Source organism: Halyomorpha halys, unplaced genomic scaffold, assembly GCF_000696795.3.
Source record: "Halyomorpha halys isolate HHAL.00 unplaced genomic scaffold, Hhal_1.1 Scaffold909.1, whole genome shotgun sequence".
NCBI classification, from domain to species: domain Eukaryota; kingdom Metazoa; phylum Arthropoda; class Insecta; order Hemiptera; family Pentatomidae; genus Halyomorpha; species Halyomorpha halys.
This window is the reverse complement of record NW_027111434.1, coordinates 40,825-61,005: the sequence shown is the minus strand read 5'-3', so window position 1 is coordinate 61,005 and position 20,181 is coordinate 40,825. Positions and strand designations below refer to the sequence as shown.

Genomic DNA, 20,181 nt, shown 5'->3' with positions numbered 1-20,181 from the left:
ATGTTAATTAGGTAAATATATTAAAAATTTAATTTTCTTTGTTGCAGGAACCTTAGCTGCATCTAACAGCCTCAGGATCTTTGGTAAAGTTATGATCCCTTTCATAATATTCGGGGAAGACTCAGGTTTCTGATCTCTAAATGAGCACTGGCCTGATCAATATCTTTTACATTCTTTTTGGGACTCTCAATATTAAGCTACTTACCAAATGAGGCAGTCTAAAATAGTACTTGTAGGCTGTTGCCATATGCTGCCTAATCCCGTCTGAATCCGTAGGTACATTAGTAATTTATTTAATTTTTTATGGTACTCAGTGAACAGAAGTTGATTTAGCTGGACAAAAAATCAAGTTCTTATGTCCTCAAAAATAAGGAACTAATTTACAATATAATTCATATTTACGTATGTACAAAACGATTCAAGAGAGTCCTCATCCATTATTTCAACAAAAAGTAAACCTAGTCTTTGAATATCTCAAATTAATTGAGACTGTGTCCAAATGATTTTATAACTCAAGTTGAGGACGATCCTGGCCACATCATCCACTGGCACAATCATTGGTATAGAAGCAGTACTTTCTCATCAAGTACCAGAGCCAAGAACCATCATTGGTTATAGTGCAATAGATTTTTTAAAAACCGAAACAAAAGCCATTATTCATATATTTATTCACTCATAATTTATATTTCAATTGCCCCGAATAACACCCTATTCAACACATAATCTCTTCAGAAAAATATTGTGAATTAATATACCTCCCATAATAGACTTTTAAAATGTTAATTAGGTAAATATATTAAAAATTTAATTTTCTTTGTTGCAGGAACCTTAGCTGCATCTAACAGCCTCAGGATCTTTGGTAAAGTTATGAACGCTGCACTATCAGTCTCATATGGCCATGTCAATGATATTGATGCCTTACCTGAGATCGAATCTGATCACAGTTCTGGTGGAGACTCGGGTGAAAAAGATGTCAGGCTAAAGACCGATGTGACGACCCAAACACCTTTAAATATAATTAGAAAACAGTTTATAAAGAATCATAATGCTCAAGTGAGCAGAATCAATCATAAATTCTTGAGAACTGATTCCTTCGGAAGAGCAAGCTAATACATAGCTTATTACTATTATAGATTATTGTTGATTTCATTTACCAAGTCTTGAGTAAAAAAATAAAACATACATATGCTTACAAAACAATGACATTAGTAGTGATAGCAATAGAAACATAATTCGAGAAGACAACGGTAGTGAAATAAAAATAAAATAAGTGAATATAATACAGTAAACAGAAATATCAAAGATTAAAAGAAAATGATAATACTATTTAATATTTTTAATAAATCACAAACATAAATTAAGCAGACTTAATTTTAAGCATAGGTGTTGTTTTTACATAATTTTTTGTTATTAAACCATTATTTATATTTGTTATAATTTACCCAATATTCTTTTAGTGACTGAAAATTAGTGAACAATAATAACATTAAATAATAATAAAAAAAAATATAGCAAAGAATGAATATTTAAATATGATTTTTTGGTTATGAACCAGTTTAGTTATTGCTTGATTAATTAACTAGGATGTAGTTCCATGCAAAAGAATGATTTCAATTGCTCATCCTCTCTCTAAATGTAATATTAAATTTATAGCAATGGAATCAAAGTTTGTGAAGATAAAGGTTGTGAACTAAAAATAAAATAAGATAATATAATTAAGTAAATAGAAATATCAAAGATTAAAAGTAAAGGATAATATTTAATATTTTTAAATGATTTGTTGGTTATGAACCAGTTCAGTTCTTGCTTAATTAATTAACTAGAATGGAGTCACGTTCAAAGAAATGGTTTCAATTCGCTCATGCTTTCTATTAATATAATATTAAATTATAGAGCCTAAATCAATTCATTTATTTCTGTCCTCCTCTATAAATTTTCAAGTATTTGGTAAAATTATTTAGAAGATTTAATCTTAAATTTTCTCTTGATTTAACAGACATAGAATTCATTCAATACAGAATCTACAAGTATAACAGATTTGCTTAAACATAAATGGTTTTATTATATAGGTATGTTCTGTACTTTTACCTTGAACATAATTGATAAATGAGGTACTAAAACATGGAAACTGAAAATTTCTACATTGTCAAAACGTTCCTTTAAAAATATAATTTCTTTCCAAAATCAATGGAATCAATTCACAATGAATATCATTCACCATGCATTACAACTGAGTGATTCAAATTATAAAAATTGAATAATTAAGGTATTTATGAAGATGGTCAGGGGTGAGGCCAAAAGAAAACAAAATATAGTTGACAACTGTTTATTTGTCGACATTTTGGCCCACTTTGTAGAGCTTCATCAGGGCTGTTCCAGTTTAAAACTTTCAAAACAATCATTAATCAACTCACACGCCTTTGCCCATCTTCAAAGTTTGAAAAAATACAGCCAATTATTTATATATATAATTAAAATATTTGTTGCTGTATAAATAAATTTTCAATAATGTATGTAAAATAAAAGTAACAAATTATACCATTAGACATAAATAAATCTTGTCTTTAGTTTAATATGTTAAAATATTATACTATAAATATATCTTGTGTGTATATATAATGTTTTCTAAATGCTTAGTTAATGGTGATAGAAAGGGTTGGGGAAATGATTATAGGATTTACATATTTATAGAAAATAAATAGAACATATTAAAAGGAAATATGTTATATATTAAACCGCCCAACCTATATGTATACATGGAGGGTTCTTGCAAAGAAAAAAATTTTCTTAAATAAAAAAGATATTTTCAAAATGTTCTAGGTAAATATAAAAAACGATATCAAAAATAAAAATTTTAAATGTTTTCATAGCTTGTTTCTGAATAACTTTTATACAATTCACCTTTACTCCTGTTATAAAACAACAAATATATATGCTTAATACATTACTATAATATCAAATTTCAAAAACTGAAAAATTTGTATTCGATACATTAAAATTTGTATTAAATTTAGTGTTTATTTTTTTTTCAAGAAACAAAGGAATCTATTTTTTTTTTCTTATTAAAAATTGATATCCACTGTACTATAAATAATAAATATTGATAGAAAGCAGAAATAGTTCATATTTTTTTTCCTGAATCTCATTACATCATTTGATTTCAGATAATTTAGTAATAGCCAAGGCCAGTTATACTTTAACCTGGAAATTTCAGAAGTTAAAAAAAAAATATGCTCATTTATATTTTTTGGGATGTTGATTTGAGGTTTGCGACCTCAAATATTTCCCAGAAATACAAAAAAATTGCACAAAAACTTATTTCTTTCTTCAGTTTTTTTCTCATAGCAAGAAAACCTTGAATTTTTTTAGAAGCTTAACCCACACGGCCCTATATTACTTTTGAAATATTAGCTTAAACGGGAAGGAGAGACTTTAAGATAGAGCAATATTTAAAAAGCCCCTGAAATTGAAAAACGGCATTTAAAGTTAAGTTAAAAATTAAGCAAGAGTAAATTTAAAATTTTTTATTTGATCAGTTTTTTTGTTCAGAGCATCGTTGGCAAAATTAACATACATTATTTTTCTTTTATGCTTATAACTGAAAGCCGTGTATTGTTCAATGTATTATTTTACTCTAAAAATAGATAAGAGAAAAGCATAATTCCCAATCCTAATTACTGAATTAGGTTTTTTTAGATGCTGATAACAAATTAAAGCTTTGTGAGCTCAAAAGTTTCTGTTGGTATCTTTTTCTGATTCTTATTAGACTCGACTACAATCCTTTTAACAGTTTTGACTCGTGCTCATTTCAACACTAAGCAACGAAAATGAAAGAGGGAAAAAATAAAAATGTAATAGAATATTATAATTTTATTTTTAAAGTTTTTATATAAAACTGTTTAAAAAAAGGTACAATACGTAGTTTAAATTCATAAATATATACAATGTAAGATAAACATATATAAATTCAACTTTTTCATATCAAAACAAGACTGAAAATAATATTTATTTATTTTTCTATAATAGATCATATAACAATAGATCATTTATTGTCTTCTTTGTTTATATTACTCACTTGATTGGTACAATTATCATATCAATAAAATATATATTTTTAATATATTAACAGCCATTTAGTGTTCTTATCTTAATTTAATTAAAATATAATCAATTATACCATAGATTTATACAGTCTTATAAAAGTACTTAAGAAAACTAAGACTAAACAAACATAAGATGGATAGGTGTGTAACCATTAAAAATACACAAATGAGTTTTACATATTTGTGCAATATTACGGACCACGCCCCCCATCTTCTCATATTGAATTAAGGTTAACAGTAAACTCCTCATAAATAAAAATATATTAGTGGCTTAATATTTTTAGAAAAGGATCAGATTCAGCCAACTGGTTTTCAACAAATCAGCCAGACACAATTCCTAATAACCTCGATTTGAAAAGAAGATATTAGTAACATTACTAAATGATTCTAGTCAAGATAAAGAACTTCATGCTGAAAATAATACAGAAATATTATAGATTCAAGATGTTACTAAAAACAATTGATTGTCGGTAGAGGTCAAGACACACAATAAGAATAAATAACCTAATAAAAACTAACTAAAAACTAATAATAAGTAAATAACAAAACAATAGTAATCCAAGTTTGATTTTTATGATAACTGGCTCTAAGTTCTAGAACCAACTTTTTAATTTAAGGAGTTCAAAAGACTGAAACCTTCACTGCACATGCTCACAATTATTTATGCAATTTAAGCTCTTATCACAACTGAAAAAAGTCAATTCATCTCTTAAGCAAATGAAAGTTGACGAGTGTGATCCAATTAAAGAAAAAAAAAATAGTGTAGGTAAAATCCACATAATAGAGATTTATAGGTCTTGTGCAGTTGTAAGAGGTGTCTTTAGAACATCCAAAAAATGAAATAATAATAATGACTCTTGTTTTGTTTAAATCCTTAAAGTATATTAAATTAGATTGAACTTCTCAGGAATGTTAATCTTAGAAACAATATCACATTCTAGTTTCTCTTCGGGCAGCTTTTTAACAACTTTTAAATTAATCAATTGTGGTTTTTTATTAGAAGACCACAAACTGGTATTAGCTGTTGATAAAACCCAATCACAAGTTACTGCTACTTCCTTTGCTCTTGCCTTATATTCTTTATAACTCGAGGAACTTGTATCAACAGGACATTTTCTGGTTACTGTATCCTCTTCTACTTCATCAATGCAAACAGAGTCATTAAGAAGTCTTATTCCTTTTATAGAAGATGAAGAAGATTTATTTGGGGTGGAAATAGGAGCCTCAACGACTTCTAGAAGATTATCAAGTCTTTCGCTCAATTTCTTGGCCAGGTATACCTGATGACTAGATATGGCGGTGGTTTCTATAATTGGAGAATCTAACTTAATTTTTTTTCTTGGTTTCCTAATACACTTTTTTTTATAACAATTATTGAATAATTTATAAATATAATCACATTGAGCAGCTTCTTTAATTAACTTTGTGTTCTCATCATCTTCATTCGAGGATTCACTGGAAGTTGATATATTATCATCTTCACTCGAGGAACTACTGGAAGTTAAAAGATGATCATCTACCAAAGAACTCCTAAAAAAAAAAATAAAAAAAAATGTAGTTTTGAAAGAATTCACTATGCAATAATAGTATCTGGGACTTAAATGAAAATGAGGCGGTAGCTAGACAAGGAGCATATGTTTGTAAAACCATTTTCTTAGAAATCAGAATGTTAAGTTTTGAAAATTATACAACAATATATAAAATCAGCTATTGGCCAATATTGACTCTTGTCAAGGCTAACTTAGGTATATTTTATGAAACAAGAAAACTTTGATTTTATTAATTATTTCTATTAATGTCATTACAAGATTTTTAATTTATATAGCATTAATGGATTTGTGACAGGTAGTTATGAAGGTTACTCATTTATGTATTATAAATAAAAATGATCATATAATCACAATATCAGAAAAAAAATTTGACAGATTTCATGTTTATGATTTAAGAGTAATAGCACCTAGCCAAAACATAACATTATCCATATAAATGTACATAACTTTATCCATGTAATACATATTAAGACATAATTAGAAGGATCTATAATCCCTATCTTTAAGTATAAATAAGCACTGGCTATAGAAAAACAACATAGAAATAAAATAAGATAAGAAAAATGAATCAAAGAAAGAAGTTATAACAGTATAGACTGATTTTATAATAAAAACTTAAATTAATAATAATTCTAACATTAGATTATAATTTAACAGATTATATACAAAATAGCTTACATATTTGCAATTGTATCCTCCATTATTCCCTCTAACACTTTCACGTTTAAACTTCTATTTCACAAGTCTCCATTCAAACTAAGGAACCCACACAAAGAAAAAGTTACCGCCATAGTACTAGAGTTGTGTAATTCCTGAACGTACTAGTTCAAAAGAACTATTAAACAAATGTACAGTTGAGAACGATGAACAACTTAAATATCCGAAGTTCATGGAAATAGTGATGTCACTTCTGGCCCAATAAATACTTCTCAATTTTTGAAAATCAAAAAGTGAGAGCTTTAAGGACATACTTCACTCTGCTTTTCCTCGCAAGAACATATGCAGTGACTGAAGAAAGTATTTGCACTCCTTTCCTTTTTTTTATATAATGAATTTAAATAATAATAAAATAGTTTGAGGTTCCGTAGTAACCTAAAGTACAATTAAAACGTGTTAAAAAAAATCATAAATTCAATTAAAAATATTAATAATAAGAAAAATGTATTTAAAAGTAATATAAACACAAGGTAATATCAACAAGCACACTGTTTATTTACTTGCTGTTGTTTGTATGCTGTAATACAATCATGTTCTTTTCTATCAGTATTATAGAATATAATGTTCGAATCTATTAAGTTCGTTTTAATTTAACCGGTCCTAATACCAACAATAAGTGAGCTAAGTGCCGCTATTCGCGAAAAAGTTATATCAAAGAAAATCGTGTCGCAAAATAGCGGATTTGTTAGGTATTCATTTTTCTACCGTTAGATACGCAATTAAGAGATTTGAAGAAAGAGGCACAACAGCAAATCCGGTTAAAGGATGTCCAAAGCAAGTAAGTCAGAGCATGAAAATAAAAATAAAAATTTAAGCGATAAAAAATCCAGGAGTTTGTGAGGTGTCGAATCGCCTTTTGGGGTCTGTGTGAGCACTACAGCCATTAGAAATGTTTTAAATTCTGAAAGAATTTACAGCAGGGTCCCGAGAAAGAAACATTATATCAGTGAAACCAATCTCAAAAAAAGGCTCTTATTTGCTAGAGATTACATCAACAAGCCCATCGGTTTTGGGGAAATTGTATTATTCTCTGATGAGAATAAATTTAATTTGTCTGGATTTGACGGTAGGAAGACGATATGGCAAAGGAAAAGCGAAGAATTCATGAAGCAAAACGTCTCAGTTACTGTAAAACATGGAGGTGGAAGTGTAATGGTTTGAGGAGGCGTTGCTTATAATGGTGTAAGAAATCTCGTTTCTATTGAAGGAATTTTAAATGCAGAAGGTTATGTCAACATTTTGCGCCATAACCTGCTAGCCAGTGCAGCCAAATTTTATCGAATCCGGTATATTTTGTATGCCGAAACATACTGCAAACAAAATTAAACAGTGGTTAATATTTAACATTCGCCAACAACTTCATATCCCTCCATAGTCTCCTGACTTGAACATAACTGAAAATTTATGGCATATTTTAGACAAAAATATTCGAAAAAACCAAATATCCGAAAGACACCACCTCAAGGATCTTTTATAGCAAGAATGGGAACAAATTAACACGGATTTAATTAAAAATCTCGTCCACTCAATGCCGAGACGTTTACAAGCGGCAATAGATTCCAACGGACTTCATACAAAATATTAGATTAAGAGAAGTAACCAACACTGTTGGGCAAAAAGGAACATAACTACAGATACCAGTATAGTTGGTAAAATATTTGGAAATAGTTGGGAAGTATTTGAAGATACAGTTTCTCTTAAGTACTTTGTATTTGACGGACCACAGTTCATTTTTGCAAGTACAGTATCTGTACTTGAAACTCAAAAGTACAAATAGAATAGTTGGAAAAAGGAACTGCAGTCCGTTAAATACAAAGTACTTAAAGGGAACTGTATCTGCAAATATTTTCCAACTACTTGTATCTGTACTTAGATACAGATGTAGTTAACTACTGCTCAACTCTGGTGACCAAGCATATTTACAAGAGGGAAAGGTCAGTTCCAGAGAATCAACTGACGAGGATATCTAAAAACTCCGACAAGTTGAAGAAGATAATCCGGGAGGAGACGGCTTTGGAATAGAGTCGATTGTGGCTTTCGAAGACACCATAAAGGAGCACCCTAAGAAAATGTTTTCCCGCTGTATAAACGCGAAATGGGTCTTTCTGAACTGTTGCGTGCCAGAATTCCTCATGGGTCTTGACCGGTTTTTCGAGTAAAGTTATATAGGCTTAGCCAGGATTTTGATTTCCAACGCACCACTTATGGTACTTCGAAGACGTTTGAGCATTTGATCAAGACCTTACATTCGAGGTATTATGTGCCACGATGACGAGAACCACGGGATTTTACGTGCTCGCGGAGGACGAGTTTCTTCTACTCGTGAGTAATGAGAACATTATCTGTTTCTAGAAGTTTATTAATGAATAGAAGAACGGCAGTGGACCAGTCCAGTAAAACCTTGGAACCTTGGAAGGAGAAAAGGGAAACCAACACGGGGAACATGCGAGGCATCGTGAATCATGAATTAAAAGTAAAAGAGCAAGCTGTGTGCACTGCTCACCTTAACATTGTATCCTGTCTTACTTGCAGTAGGGTGTTGTCTGGCAATAATGCATAACATCCTATCACTGCAAACATCCGTATCACTCTTTATCGAGTGCCAAGATTTTACTTAAGGCCTCGATTCTTCGTCTTCATTGTTACTCACATAAAATTGAATGAAGGTAGAGATGAAATATACAGAGCTAGGTAAATGAAGTTTAGGATCGACAGAATGTAACGGTAAGGGAGCCATTCTTTCGGCGTTACCACACTAATGGAACCAGTCTCCAGATCTTGTAGGATAACAACACTGAGAGAAACCAGAAGACAACAAAACTTGTACGCAAAGAAATCTAGAAAGGAAATAGAGAAGCAACTCCAAAAATGGCTGATTATAGGCAGACATATAAAGAGATATCATGATAGGGCCACGGAAGAACTACGAGAAAAACCTAAACAAGGCTTTTCTCGACGTGGCCTTTATACTTACAGTAAACCTATAGGAGACGTTCTAAATATCGAGAGGCATTCTACTAGAATATTAACTTGATCTCGTCTAGGATATCTCTTTGAACTACTTTATTGATTAAACTTACAAGAATTTGATATTCTCAATGTATTATAATTATATATACATTTATAAATATTAATAAGTAACGAAATAATATATGCCTTGCTCAAAACATTTTTCTTACTTGAATTGTGTATATTTATTTTAAAGATAATAAAATTACCAAAAAATTAAGGAAAAAACTTAACGGGTGGGCCGATTTTATTGTTTTGTTTTTTTCGATGAGCAGTTTTCAGCGGATTTATCCATTTTAGGTAACTGGGCCTTCCCTCGTTTGAAAGATAATTAAATTTACCATAAAAAAAAATATAAAATAAGAAAGAATCAAGATCGTTTAAAGCGGAACATTCTCAGCGAAGATTTTTTATTCATGTTTTCGCTGTTTTATATAAAAATAAGATTTTAATGGTTTATTAATTCGAAATCTCTACATCTCCTAGAACGTTCCAGATGCTCATTGGAAGGATAATTGTAAAATAGTATAAACAAATAAAATTAAAATAAAGTAATAAATCTCTATCCGATCATTATTAGTGAAGACACAGGAAGGAATTATTGTTAGGAGTTTGTCTTAGTAAAGTTTTAGGAAAGCTCTGTAACTGGTTACACCAGATATTTATAGCTCTTTGTGAAATAATCAGTTTTGATATTTTACCTCCTAAGGTTTTGAATAGTGATATTTCAGAAAAATTATACAAAGTGAAATGTCAATAAATTGTGATGTTGACAACCAAAAAACTGAAAAATGTTTGGAAGATGAACAGCAAACTAGGGCTGTACAAAGGGAGAAATTTCTTAGATGTATTTCTTCTATTGTTGGTATGACTTCTTAAAATTATTATGCAGTTTCACTCCTAAAGTTTGTATTTGTTTGTTTCCTTTTTCAGAGAATATTACTAAATTACACCTATTAGTGAATATAATTTTTTAAAAGCCTTTTTAAAGTAAAATTAGAATAAAATATTACACTAGTTGTATTTGTTGTTTTTTAGATTGACAGTGTGACACAAGGCATTTATTTTATTCTAAATTTAAATTTGTTTAGTCATATTTCATAGAACTGATGTTTATACCTAGTGCTCTCTTAAATATTGTATAAGATGATTTTAATTTTACCAACAACTGATGGCCATTCACCAAAAATTGTTTTATGTATTTGTTTAACCTTTGTAGTTTCTTGTTATAGTTTAATAATCCATATTTGTCCATTATCATGTATCATCAATATACTTAATCACGTTTTACCATCTATGAAGTGTGGGGTACCTTTTCTTTCAGCTTTGATGAAGTTCCACAATCCTAATTCAGTTACTTTTATGATGTAATGTTGTTTGTTTCTGGTCCTCTAAACATCACCATAGATGATTCCTATCAATGACTTATTCTTGCTTAGCTCTGAGATATAGTTGATTAATTGAGCAGATGGATAATATCTTTTTTCAGTGTTCTCTTGTATTTTTTTGTAGAATCTCATTACTGAAGCTTACATTTTATTTACCAGGATCCCATCAATATTAAGACAAAAAGTGGATTAATGAATCTTTATTTTTTATACATATCCATGTTATAATATTATTGAGAAAGTTTCTGTTTACAGCATAGTATATCTTTTTTACATATCTTCCACAAAATTTTTCAATTGTTTTTTTTTTTTTTTCAGAAAATATAGGTTTAAGCCTTAGTTATTTACCTTTCTTTCTTTCTTTTTTTAAAATTACTACGTTGATTTCATTCTTATCTATGCAGGCTCCTTTATATTTCCATGAATGAAAAAATATTGATATATATATTGATAAGACAGTCATCTTTGTCTATCACCATTGTGACAGTTCAATGGTTGTTTATTGATTGAAAAAACAAAGTTAGTCTAACTATTTCAGTGGTAGGTACCTTGTTTATGTATTGTCAGGAACGTTTCTTTTATTAAAATTTCTTAATTCTGTACTGTTAAGAATCTCCTAATAAGGTATTTAGGGCTTCTTAACAAGAATTTTGTTATTTAAAAAAAATTGTTTGTATTTTTTGTCAATAATAAATAATAATAATTGAGGAATATAGTCCGGGTTGTGGTCAATAAAGGTATCAAAATAGTAAAAGAAAACTATTTATTGTTAACCAATGTTTTCATCCAGTTTGCAGGGCTTCGTTAGGGCTGTAAGAATCTAGTTCTGTACCAGAAGAATTGGTTTATTTTACTATTTTATAAAAGAAAACTATTATTTACTAAATATTTTTGCGAAGATGAGTTCTTCTGTTATCTGCCTTTCCCTGAATAAAATCTTTGCTTCAGTTTTGACAAAATTTTAAAATTATTAATAGATATTAGTTCATTGTCAATAATTGCTCAATTTTGTCTGTATCTAACAACAGACTGACAAGATTGACAAAATTAACAAAATGCAAATGAATTTGTCAGCAATACGTTCTGGATTAAATTTTATTACAAGTTGCATTTTTAAATTTGACTCAGTAATCCTAATTTTTTTTCTTTTAAAATATTTTTACAATTAGAGAATGATTTTTCTACATCTACAGATGTAATGGGTGAAAATTTATATGTGCTTTAAATTATAGGATTTTGTTCAATGTAGCTGTGAGCATTTGAGGCATGGAAATAGAAAAAGCTGTAAGTGCCAAAAAAAAAAAAATAAAAAAAAAATGAGATTTTGATGGAATAGAGATGAAGATACAGTTGACTAGTAACTGCTACAAGTTCCTATCTAGAACAGTTTAGTTCCCAGAGCTGTAATTTGTTCATAATTTTAAAACAAAAAGCATGAGAAGCTGACTGTTTTTCTCAAAAATAATTTTTTTGGCACTTACAACCTTTTCTATTTCCACGCCTCAATTTAGTCAATCTTATTTAATATTTTCAACAATTTCACTGATGATGTATTAAATATTAAAAACTCTTTAAATGTATCAAAGTGTTCTGGATAAAATCTAGCCCCTTGCTAATCCCTGTGCCTCATATTGTTGTTGCTGTTGAGGAGCTAATGGTCTCCCATTCATTACTAATTGATATTTAGTTACTCTGGAAGGAGCTTTCAAAAATTTTTTTTTTCCGTTAGCAATTAATTTATTGACTTCTGGAAATAGGGATCGAACTTTTTCTGCAATTTGATTCCACTCAAGCGCAACTCAAGTCACATGGATCACTCTGCTATAAAATAAGTTTAGATGTCTTCCTGCTTTTATCATATATGAAACCGCGTCTGTCACCGGTGAAAAAAAAAAACAGTTTCCTGTTCATATTTCCGATGATGAAATTTTAACCTCATAATTTATAAATTGGCTTATTGTTTCATAAAGAATGAATGTGAACCTTTGAAGGCAGTCCAGAATTTAGTCTTTATTTTAAATTTTTGTTTATTATTTCTATTTATTCAACTGAAATAGTCCAGTTGCATTTAACCTCTTATATGAAGAATATATAAAACTTTTTAGATCATGGCTTTGAATTAAATAGGAGATCAGCTTTGTAGAATGTTCTCTATTTAATCATCTATAATTTATACAAAAATATTTGCCATTAACATGTTTTTATGCTGCAGAATAATGTTGTTTCCTTTCTGCAGCCACTGCAGTAGGATGTCGACCATGGTTTTACTACTCTTTTGAGTTATTTTAATTTACTCGAAGAGCTTTTATCCCATATTGTGTGCCATCTTTCCAATATTATTATTTTCAGAGGTCTGCTGAGTTCTGATCAACTATTTTTTTATTATGCCCTCTTAATATGGGTTTTTACTGAACTTATGTTGTAAATATTCAGTTCCCTTATTATTTGCTTTTTTATTATTCAAGCTAAAAATTAGTTTTTAAGTATATATTTTTATATTGAATCCTAACTTATTAAGTGGTTTTTATTTATAGGTGAATACTGCAATGTGAAGACAGTCGAATTAAATAATGTATCTGGTTTTTACCATGGTATGGACATGCATGTCCAAGAAATATTCATGAAAAATCTGTCGACTCCCTATTCTCAGCTTAAGAATGGTCTATTACGGACTCAGGATCTCTTATATGTTTCGTTTCCTGACATAGGTAAAGGAAATTTGGAATATTTATAATATGTCTGTCCAATTATGAAAGTCATAATCTTAATAAGAATGCATATAATTGCTTAAATTGTGATACCTTGCAAGTCCAAAAAAATCAACAGTACAGTACAATCTTAATACTTTGAAAAATAATAATTAATAATATCACTGTCATCCAAGCAACCATATTTGAAGTATCAACTATCAGTTTGTAGGAACCTATATAATTTTTTCTGATTTCAATAAGTTCCTCCAATGAAGCATTAATTTTTATTTTTCTTAAATGGTGTTGTGGCTAACATATTTTTAATAATTAATTACGTACTATGAATAAATTTATCTGTTATAGTTGTAAGTAAAATATATTATTACAAAATTTGACTCTTCATTTCTTTCATTTTAATTACCATTTATGGTCGGGCTAGTAAAGGTTCCATTTGAACCACTACCTGCCATAACAAATGGTATAATATTCTTAAGTAAGATATGAGGTATCATAGATGTGTTTAGTTATATTTATACCTTTTTTTTTTTATTCATATATTTATCTACTACTTACGTTTGCATGCTAGTAAGTAATCAAAATGTATGTATAAGATATATCCACTGAGTAAGAGCACTGTTGCGCTACCATGCTGCATGAACTTTTTTTTTAACTAAACCAAGGAGTAGTGGGGGTTCTGCTGAACACAACAAGAACTGGAGACCCACATCAGCACTAAAACTTGACTCTTAGTCACTTTTCCATTCTGTAAAAAATGTCAATAAGAAATCCTGCTGTTATAAGGTTCTTTCTCAGGATCATTTTGATCAATTTTTTGCATTAGGGAGAGACAATTTCTGAAGAAAGATACTGTGAAACTGTGTAAAAGCTGAAGAGAGAAATTTAAAACAAATACAGAGGAATATTGATAAAGGGAGTGTTTTTGTTGTGCAACAATACCCGCTAGCACACAGCCAACAGTGTTGAACCATCCTTACTCCCTTGAGGAGGTTAAAACAAAAGGTCTTGAAGGGGACGAATGAGATGGTGGGATAGTTTTATGAGTAGAGCATCAGAAAGCTAGTACAAAGACCTAGAACTAGCATAAAGAAGAATGTGATAATGTAGGAAAATAAGTAACACATATGTCTACAGTATCCTGTAATTAAAAAAAAAAAAAATTAGTACCCTTGACTTTTTCGACTTGCTTCATAAATCAATATATTCATCGATATTCAAAATCACAATTTCAATCCTGAAGACTTCTTTTTCTCACATCTATCCTATGATGAATTACTTTCCACTGTCCTAAAATCCCACGCATAATGATTATGGCCCTGATAATATTCCAGTAAAAGTAATAAAATCCAGCCTTCCTGTCGTTATTCCTGTTCTTTATCACATCTACAACTTTTCACTGCAAAACTATCTTCTTGGAAAACTGCTCCAGTCCGACCTTTGAAGAAAATTTCCAACCCTACCTCACTACACGACTTCTATCCTATTTCTCTCCTATCCAACCTTTCAAAACCGCTTAATTCCTTGTCCAAGATCAACTCTCCAACTTCCTAGAGGAATGTTCCCTTATCTACCCTTTCCAATCTGGCTTTCAATCTAGCTAATCAACGCAATCCGCTCTGCTCTTCTTAAAATAATCCATGATCTCCAAAATTCCATTGATACCAAAACCTCACTATCCTGATCCTTCTAGATTTTTCCAAAGTGTTTGACACTGTTGATCATAACATCCTCTTTACTAAACTGCATAATCTTCCTCTATCTAACAGTGCCCTGTGTTGGTTCAAACCCTTTCTCTCAGATCGGTCCCAGTATGTAGTCTTTCCAGGTCAACCTCCATCTAAGATCCTCCCCATCTCCTGTGATGTTCCTCAAGGTTCTCCTCTATCTTTTACTCTGTTTGCTATTTACATTAATGACCTTCCCCTCCAGATCCATCACTCCCAATACCACATCTATGCAGATGATTTCCAAATATAGCTGTCCTTCCCACCTTCTGACCTATTATCAGCCACTGAAAAACTTCAAGAAGATTTTGATGGGATTTGTGAATGAGCGAGAACTAACAAGTTGGCTGAATGAGGAGATGATGAAGGCAATCTTAATAGGCTCCAATCACCTCCTTAAAACTGTTCCTACTATTCCAACTCTGTTCCTACAAGATAGTCGCATTACATTTTACCCCACCATCAAAAACCTTGGAATAACCTTTGATCAAACGCTTTCCTGAAAAAACCATGTATCTAATATCTCCTGCCGTACCTTTTCCTCTTTAAAACGTCTAAATTACCTCCGCCACCTATTTTCATTGGAAACCCGTAGGCTCCTTGTCACTTCTCTAATCTTTCCCCACTTTGACTGTTGCTGTACAGTATATGGGGTGTCTCCGGGGATCTTGAGGTGAAATTAAAACATTTGGTAAATTGCTGTGTGTGATTCCTCTTCGGGATCCCAAGGGGCACCACTATTTCCCATTTTTATACAGAGTTGAAGTGGCTTTATCCTTCCTACCATCTTAAGTATTTTCTGGCATCCTTCATCTTCCTAGTCATCTAACCACGCCTTCCTTTATACATCTCCGAGCACCTTCAATTCAAATCCTCTGTTCGTTCCCGCTATATCTGTTCCCGGTCTTCAGATTTATACACAAAGGCCCTCCGAACCGCTGCTTTTGATAGGGCTTCATTATCTGATTCCCATCCCTTTGGAATTCCATCCTTCCCTACCTTTAAATCCCCCCTGTTCAATCATTTCTTATCCATTCAGACCCCATAAAATTGTAAATCAACATAATTGTAAATATGTATATTAATCATTACATCGTTCTTAATTATTTTTACGTCATTTTCTTTTCTTTTTTTTTTTATTGTCCAACTGATTAAAGTTAAAAAGTAACTTATAATAAATATTTGGGAAATATTAGGATTAAACAATTACAATTTTCATAAAATATATATTTGTAATTTTGTTTTAAATTTAAAAATAATTTATTGTCTAATTATTATAAATCTGAGTTAAACTCGAATGACAACTGCTTTTTCCTTTTTTAAAATCCTTAAATTCACTTTTTCATATTGACTAATTTAATTGTTTATTTTCCTAAGATGATTATGATATACATAATTCAGTCTCATCATTATTATTCTTATCTCTTAACAGTAAGGATAATTAAAATTATCATTTAGAAATTAAGTTATTTACAATTTTTTTTCTATTAACAGGTACATGTGTGCTTTGTTTAATCATTAGATGATATCTATCTTATTTTTTCATCCGCGCATACACTTGTTGTTTTTATACAAATACTGTTTCGATCTTCGTATTCATTTTCTTCTTCATAAAGGGACAGGTTTTTTCCGAGATAGCATACGATCACATCCAAAACAACACCAATGATTGTTAAACCTTAAAAAAAAAAAATTAATAAAATCAAATAATTTATTACATAACCCAAAGCATGACAGGTGGGTTTAGAGACCAATAGTGGTATTTATTTGTCTTAGATTTTGGTGTACAGTACTAATTTATTTTTGATTTTTTTTTCTAGCTTGTATAATTTATTTACATAAAAATAAGTTAGTACATGTAAGTTTTTTATTGTGGAAAATCCTTCCTACAACTTCCCCGCTATCCACATAATGTTCCTTCATCAATGTTTCGGTCTTCTTCCGCCATCTTCATGATAATCTGTCTTAATAGTTGTTACATAGTCCTAAATATCGATATAAATAATTTGTCATAAATTATTAGTTTTGTAATGTACACTACTAATAGTGTTGTAGTTATAGTAGTTGTATCATATATATAATAGTAGTTGTATAGATTATACAACAAAAATTTACGATTATGTTTTTAATATGTATATACTATTAAGATGGATCATATTGAAGACGGAAGAAGAGCCCTGAAACATCGATGAATGACTATTGTGTGTGTAGTCGGGAAGTTGCAGGATTTTTTCTCAATGAAAACTTGACCGGAAGTGTCACTTTATAGAATCGATTTTTATACATTCTCGTTTTATCTCAAAATGGCTCCAATTTTGATTCTGTGAATCAATATAGAATTAAGTTATCTTTAATACCAGATAGGTTTCATCCTCAGAAAAATATTCTAACAGAAATTAGATGCCGAAGTTTAAAAAAAAAAAGGTACTTCTACTAAAGTACCTTAAATTTTGTTTATTTGTAAAAAAAAAAAATCAAAAAACAGTTCTCATTGTTAGCAATAATAAACAATAAATAAATTAAAAATATATAAGAATTTTATTAATAACTAAACAAAATAAAAGGAAAAATAGAAACATCTGATTCAAATGGAAAAAGCTTATTTATTCCAACTGCATGTCATTTATTTTTTGTTAAACTTGGCGGGAATAAAATTTACGTTCATTATTCCCACCTTTATAAACCCTAAACTATGAAGTTTTATAGCAATAGATAAATAATAATTTTTGTTAATGATTTTCGCCTTCCTTGGTCTTTTTTTTTTTAAACCACTAAAATCGCAATAACTTCAATATGAGCCCACCAATCTACATAAGACATGTGAGACGTAAGCAGAGTTGGACAAACTTTAGCTATAGTTGAAACTAATGTCAAATGATGTTTATCCATGCTAAAATTGTCATGGATATGATGTTTATTTATTAATGGTTCATTCATGAATGAGGGCCGTATCCATGGCAATATTAGCTATTAGTTTCAACTGTAGCTAATTTTGGCCCATCTCTGAACATAGTACTGTGGTGAGTAAAAGTTGTGTGATGCTTACACCACACAAGATTTTTTTTAAAAATAATTCCATTAAAATAAAATAATCCTCATGCTTACAAGCTGCTGTCCCATTCATATAGTGTCGAAACGAATCTCTATCATAAAACGTACAGCTACCCTTCACACCACAGTTTTCTTCCCAAATAAGACATGATGAATCTGTAAGAAGTAAAGTTATTAATCTGTCTATTAAAGCAGCTATGTGTCTGATAATTGTTTATAAATCGTACCAATAATATATCCGAATAATATCGGTCCTGGAATAAATGCCATAAGACTGATGAGTAGAAGAGCAAGCCCTTGGGCAAAAGATTTATCTTCAGGTGCAACAGCTCTAGAATGAAAAAACAAATTATTAACTTATTAAAATAAGAAGTTTTTTCCCAATTAGTTTTGTAAATAATAATTATATAAACAAAAGTACTGATGGACATCTCACTGACCAGTTCAACAGCATAACATAATTGTGGCCAACATATGTTTAACAATTGTTTCCATTTTATAAATATAAATAAATTTATCTGTTGCAACCCTTGGTATTAGTTAATATTTGCTACAGAGGTATTAATAATACCAGAATTGTATACCTATGCCGGGTTAGCGGCCCTTGTCTCTCTACCTAGTCAGTAGTTGCTAGACAGCCTAGCCAACCCTGTTACTTGCTGCAAGCTACGGTGGGCGGCTCTTCTCCTCCAAGAGAACATTTCTCCAACAGGGGCCCCATCACCCAGGGTGACATATAGACTATTTTATTCATAAATTCGCACTGACAATAAACAATATTTTTTGTTTTTTAATTTTTGAAAATAATTTTTATTTGTATTTTTAGAAGTTCATTTTATTTATTTTTTCTAGTTTATATGGTTCAATATTTTGTCTTACAGTTTTTTATGTCTTTTATTTCAAATACAGCAATAACAAAATTCGACTAAATAATTCTGTTCATTACCTTATACGGTTGGGCTAGTAAAGGTTCCTTTTTGAACCCCTACCCGCAGTAACAATAATGAAAAATGGTTATTTTGAGATATGCATGTAATCTTACAATGAGGTAATCTTACAATGTAATCTTACAAAGATCTATACAATTTGAAACTGTAATAGCTTGGAATATTTTTTTACTTACATTTTATGACATATGTTTTACTACCTTACTCTTATTGCTAATATTATATGCATCTATCAAAATAACCATTTTTTGAGATGCTACTCTGTATGAACAGGTATAGAGATCTATAAACCATCTGTGTATTATAGTCTCTTTACCTTCATACAAAGAAGAGACCTCAAAACATAGTTAAGCTATTTATGACTCACATTTTATTTTATTTCTTATACTATTTATTCATATTATATTTTGGAATTCAAACATGTAGATTTTCTTTTAAAAAAAAATAAATAAAATGTATACTTTTATATGAGAACAAAAGGCCTCAAAGAATCTAGCATTCATGAATTTTTCTAAAAAAATGTTTTAGAATCAATTAGAATTAGGGTTATTTAAAACATAAATTTTTGAGTTTTTGATGACCTGCATTGTTGAGATTTTTGATTTTTTTTTTTTTAGGTAACAATTCCCAATCTGAAAAAGAAAAGGAAGAAGATGTGGACCCTGAATGTAAAAATCATGATTCTAAATTATGATCTTTGTTCAGTCGCACATTGATAGTTACATTGACTCTACAAATCTGATCGAAAAGAAAACTATATATTGCACATGTTAACCACATTAAACACTAAGTTTTTATACATTAATTGTTTATAAATATATTTTTCACTGTCAGGGTATTAATAATATTAAAAATAATTATAGTTATTTGTGATTTTAGCCTAATATATAAATAGCATGTAAATATGGTATACATAGTTTGTAAATACCATGTATTTAGCATAAAATATTTTATGCTTTATTTATAGTATTAAATACTGTTTAT

The 20,181-nt window shown here is 29.9% G+C and overlaps 4 protein-coding genes across 4 annotated transcripts in view; 2 read left to right on the top strand and 2 right to left on the bottom strand.

The window, feature by feature from the left end:
* LOC106687034 (uncharacterized) overlaps positions 1-2,935 on the top strand; it is a 26,261-nt gene extending 23,326 nt beyond the window's left edge. Inside the window, exon 4 of the mRNA XM_014430693.3 lies at positions 824-2,935. Coding sequence (XP_014286179.3) covers positions 824-1,110 — 287 coding nt within the window. The 3' untranslated portion in view covers positions 1,111-2,935. The remainder of the gene's footprint in view (positions 1-823) is intronic.
* A 1,104-nt stretch (positions 2,936-4,039) lies between these two features.
* LOC106687035 (uncharacterized) lies at positions 4,040-6,674 on the bottom strand. The gene is made up of 2 exons (XM_014430694.3): positions 6,332-6,674; positions 4,040-5,633 (listed from the first exon to the last, which is right to left on the bottom strand). Exons 1-2 carry the CDS (start codon positions 6,352-6,354, stop codon positions 4,988-4,990), a joined length of 669 nt encoding a protein of 222 aa, XP_014286180.1. The 5' UTR covers positions 6,355-6,674; the 3' UTR covers positions 4,040-4,987.
* A 3,366-nt stretch (positions 6,675-10,040) lies between these two features.
* LOC136796258 (gem-associated protein 7-like) lies at positions 10,041-20,181 on the top strand (the record flags this gene model as incomplete). Its single annotated transcript, XM_067049432.1, is given in 3 exon segments — positions 10,041-10,244; positions 13,302-13,475; positions 19,815-20,181. Coding segments are annotated over 3 exon segments (366 nt in total). The 5' UTR covers positions 10,041-10,129.
* Oatp33Ea (Organic anion transporting polypeptide 33Ea) overlaps positions 16,445-20,181 on the bottom strand; it is a gene marked incomplete at its 5' end in the record, with an annotated part of 19,669 nt that continues 15,932 nt past the window's right edge. The window contains 3 exon segments of the mRNA XM_014430698.3: positions 16,445-16,877; positions 18,305-18,406; positions 18,478-18,581. Coding sequence (XP_014286184.3) covers positions 16,729-16,877; positions 18,305-18,406; positions 18,478-18,581 — 355 coding nt within the window.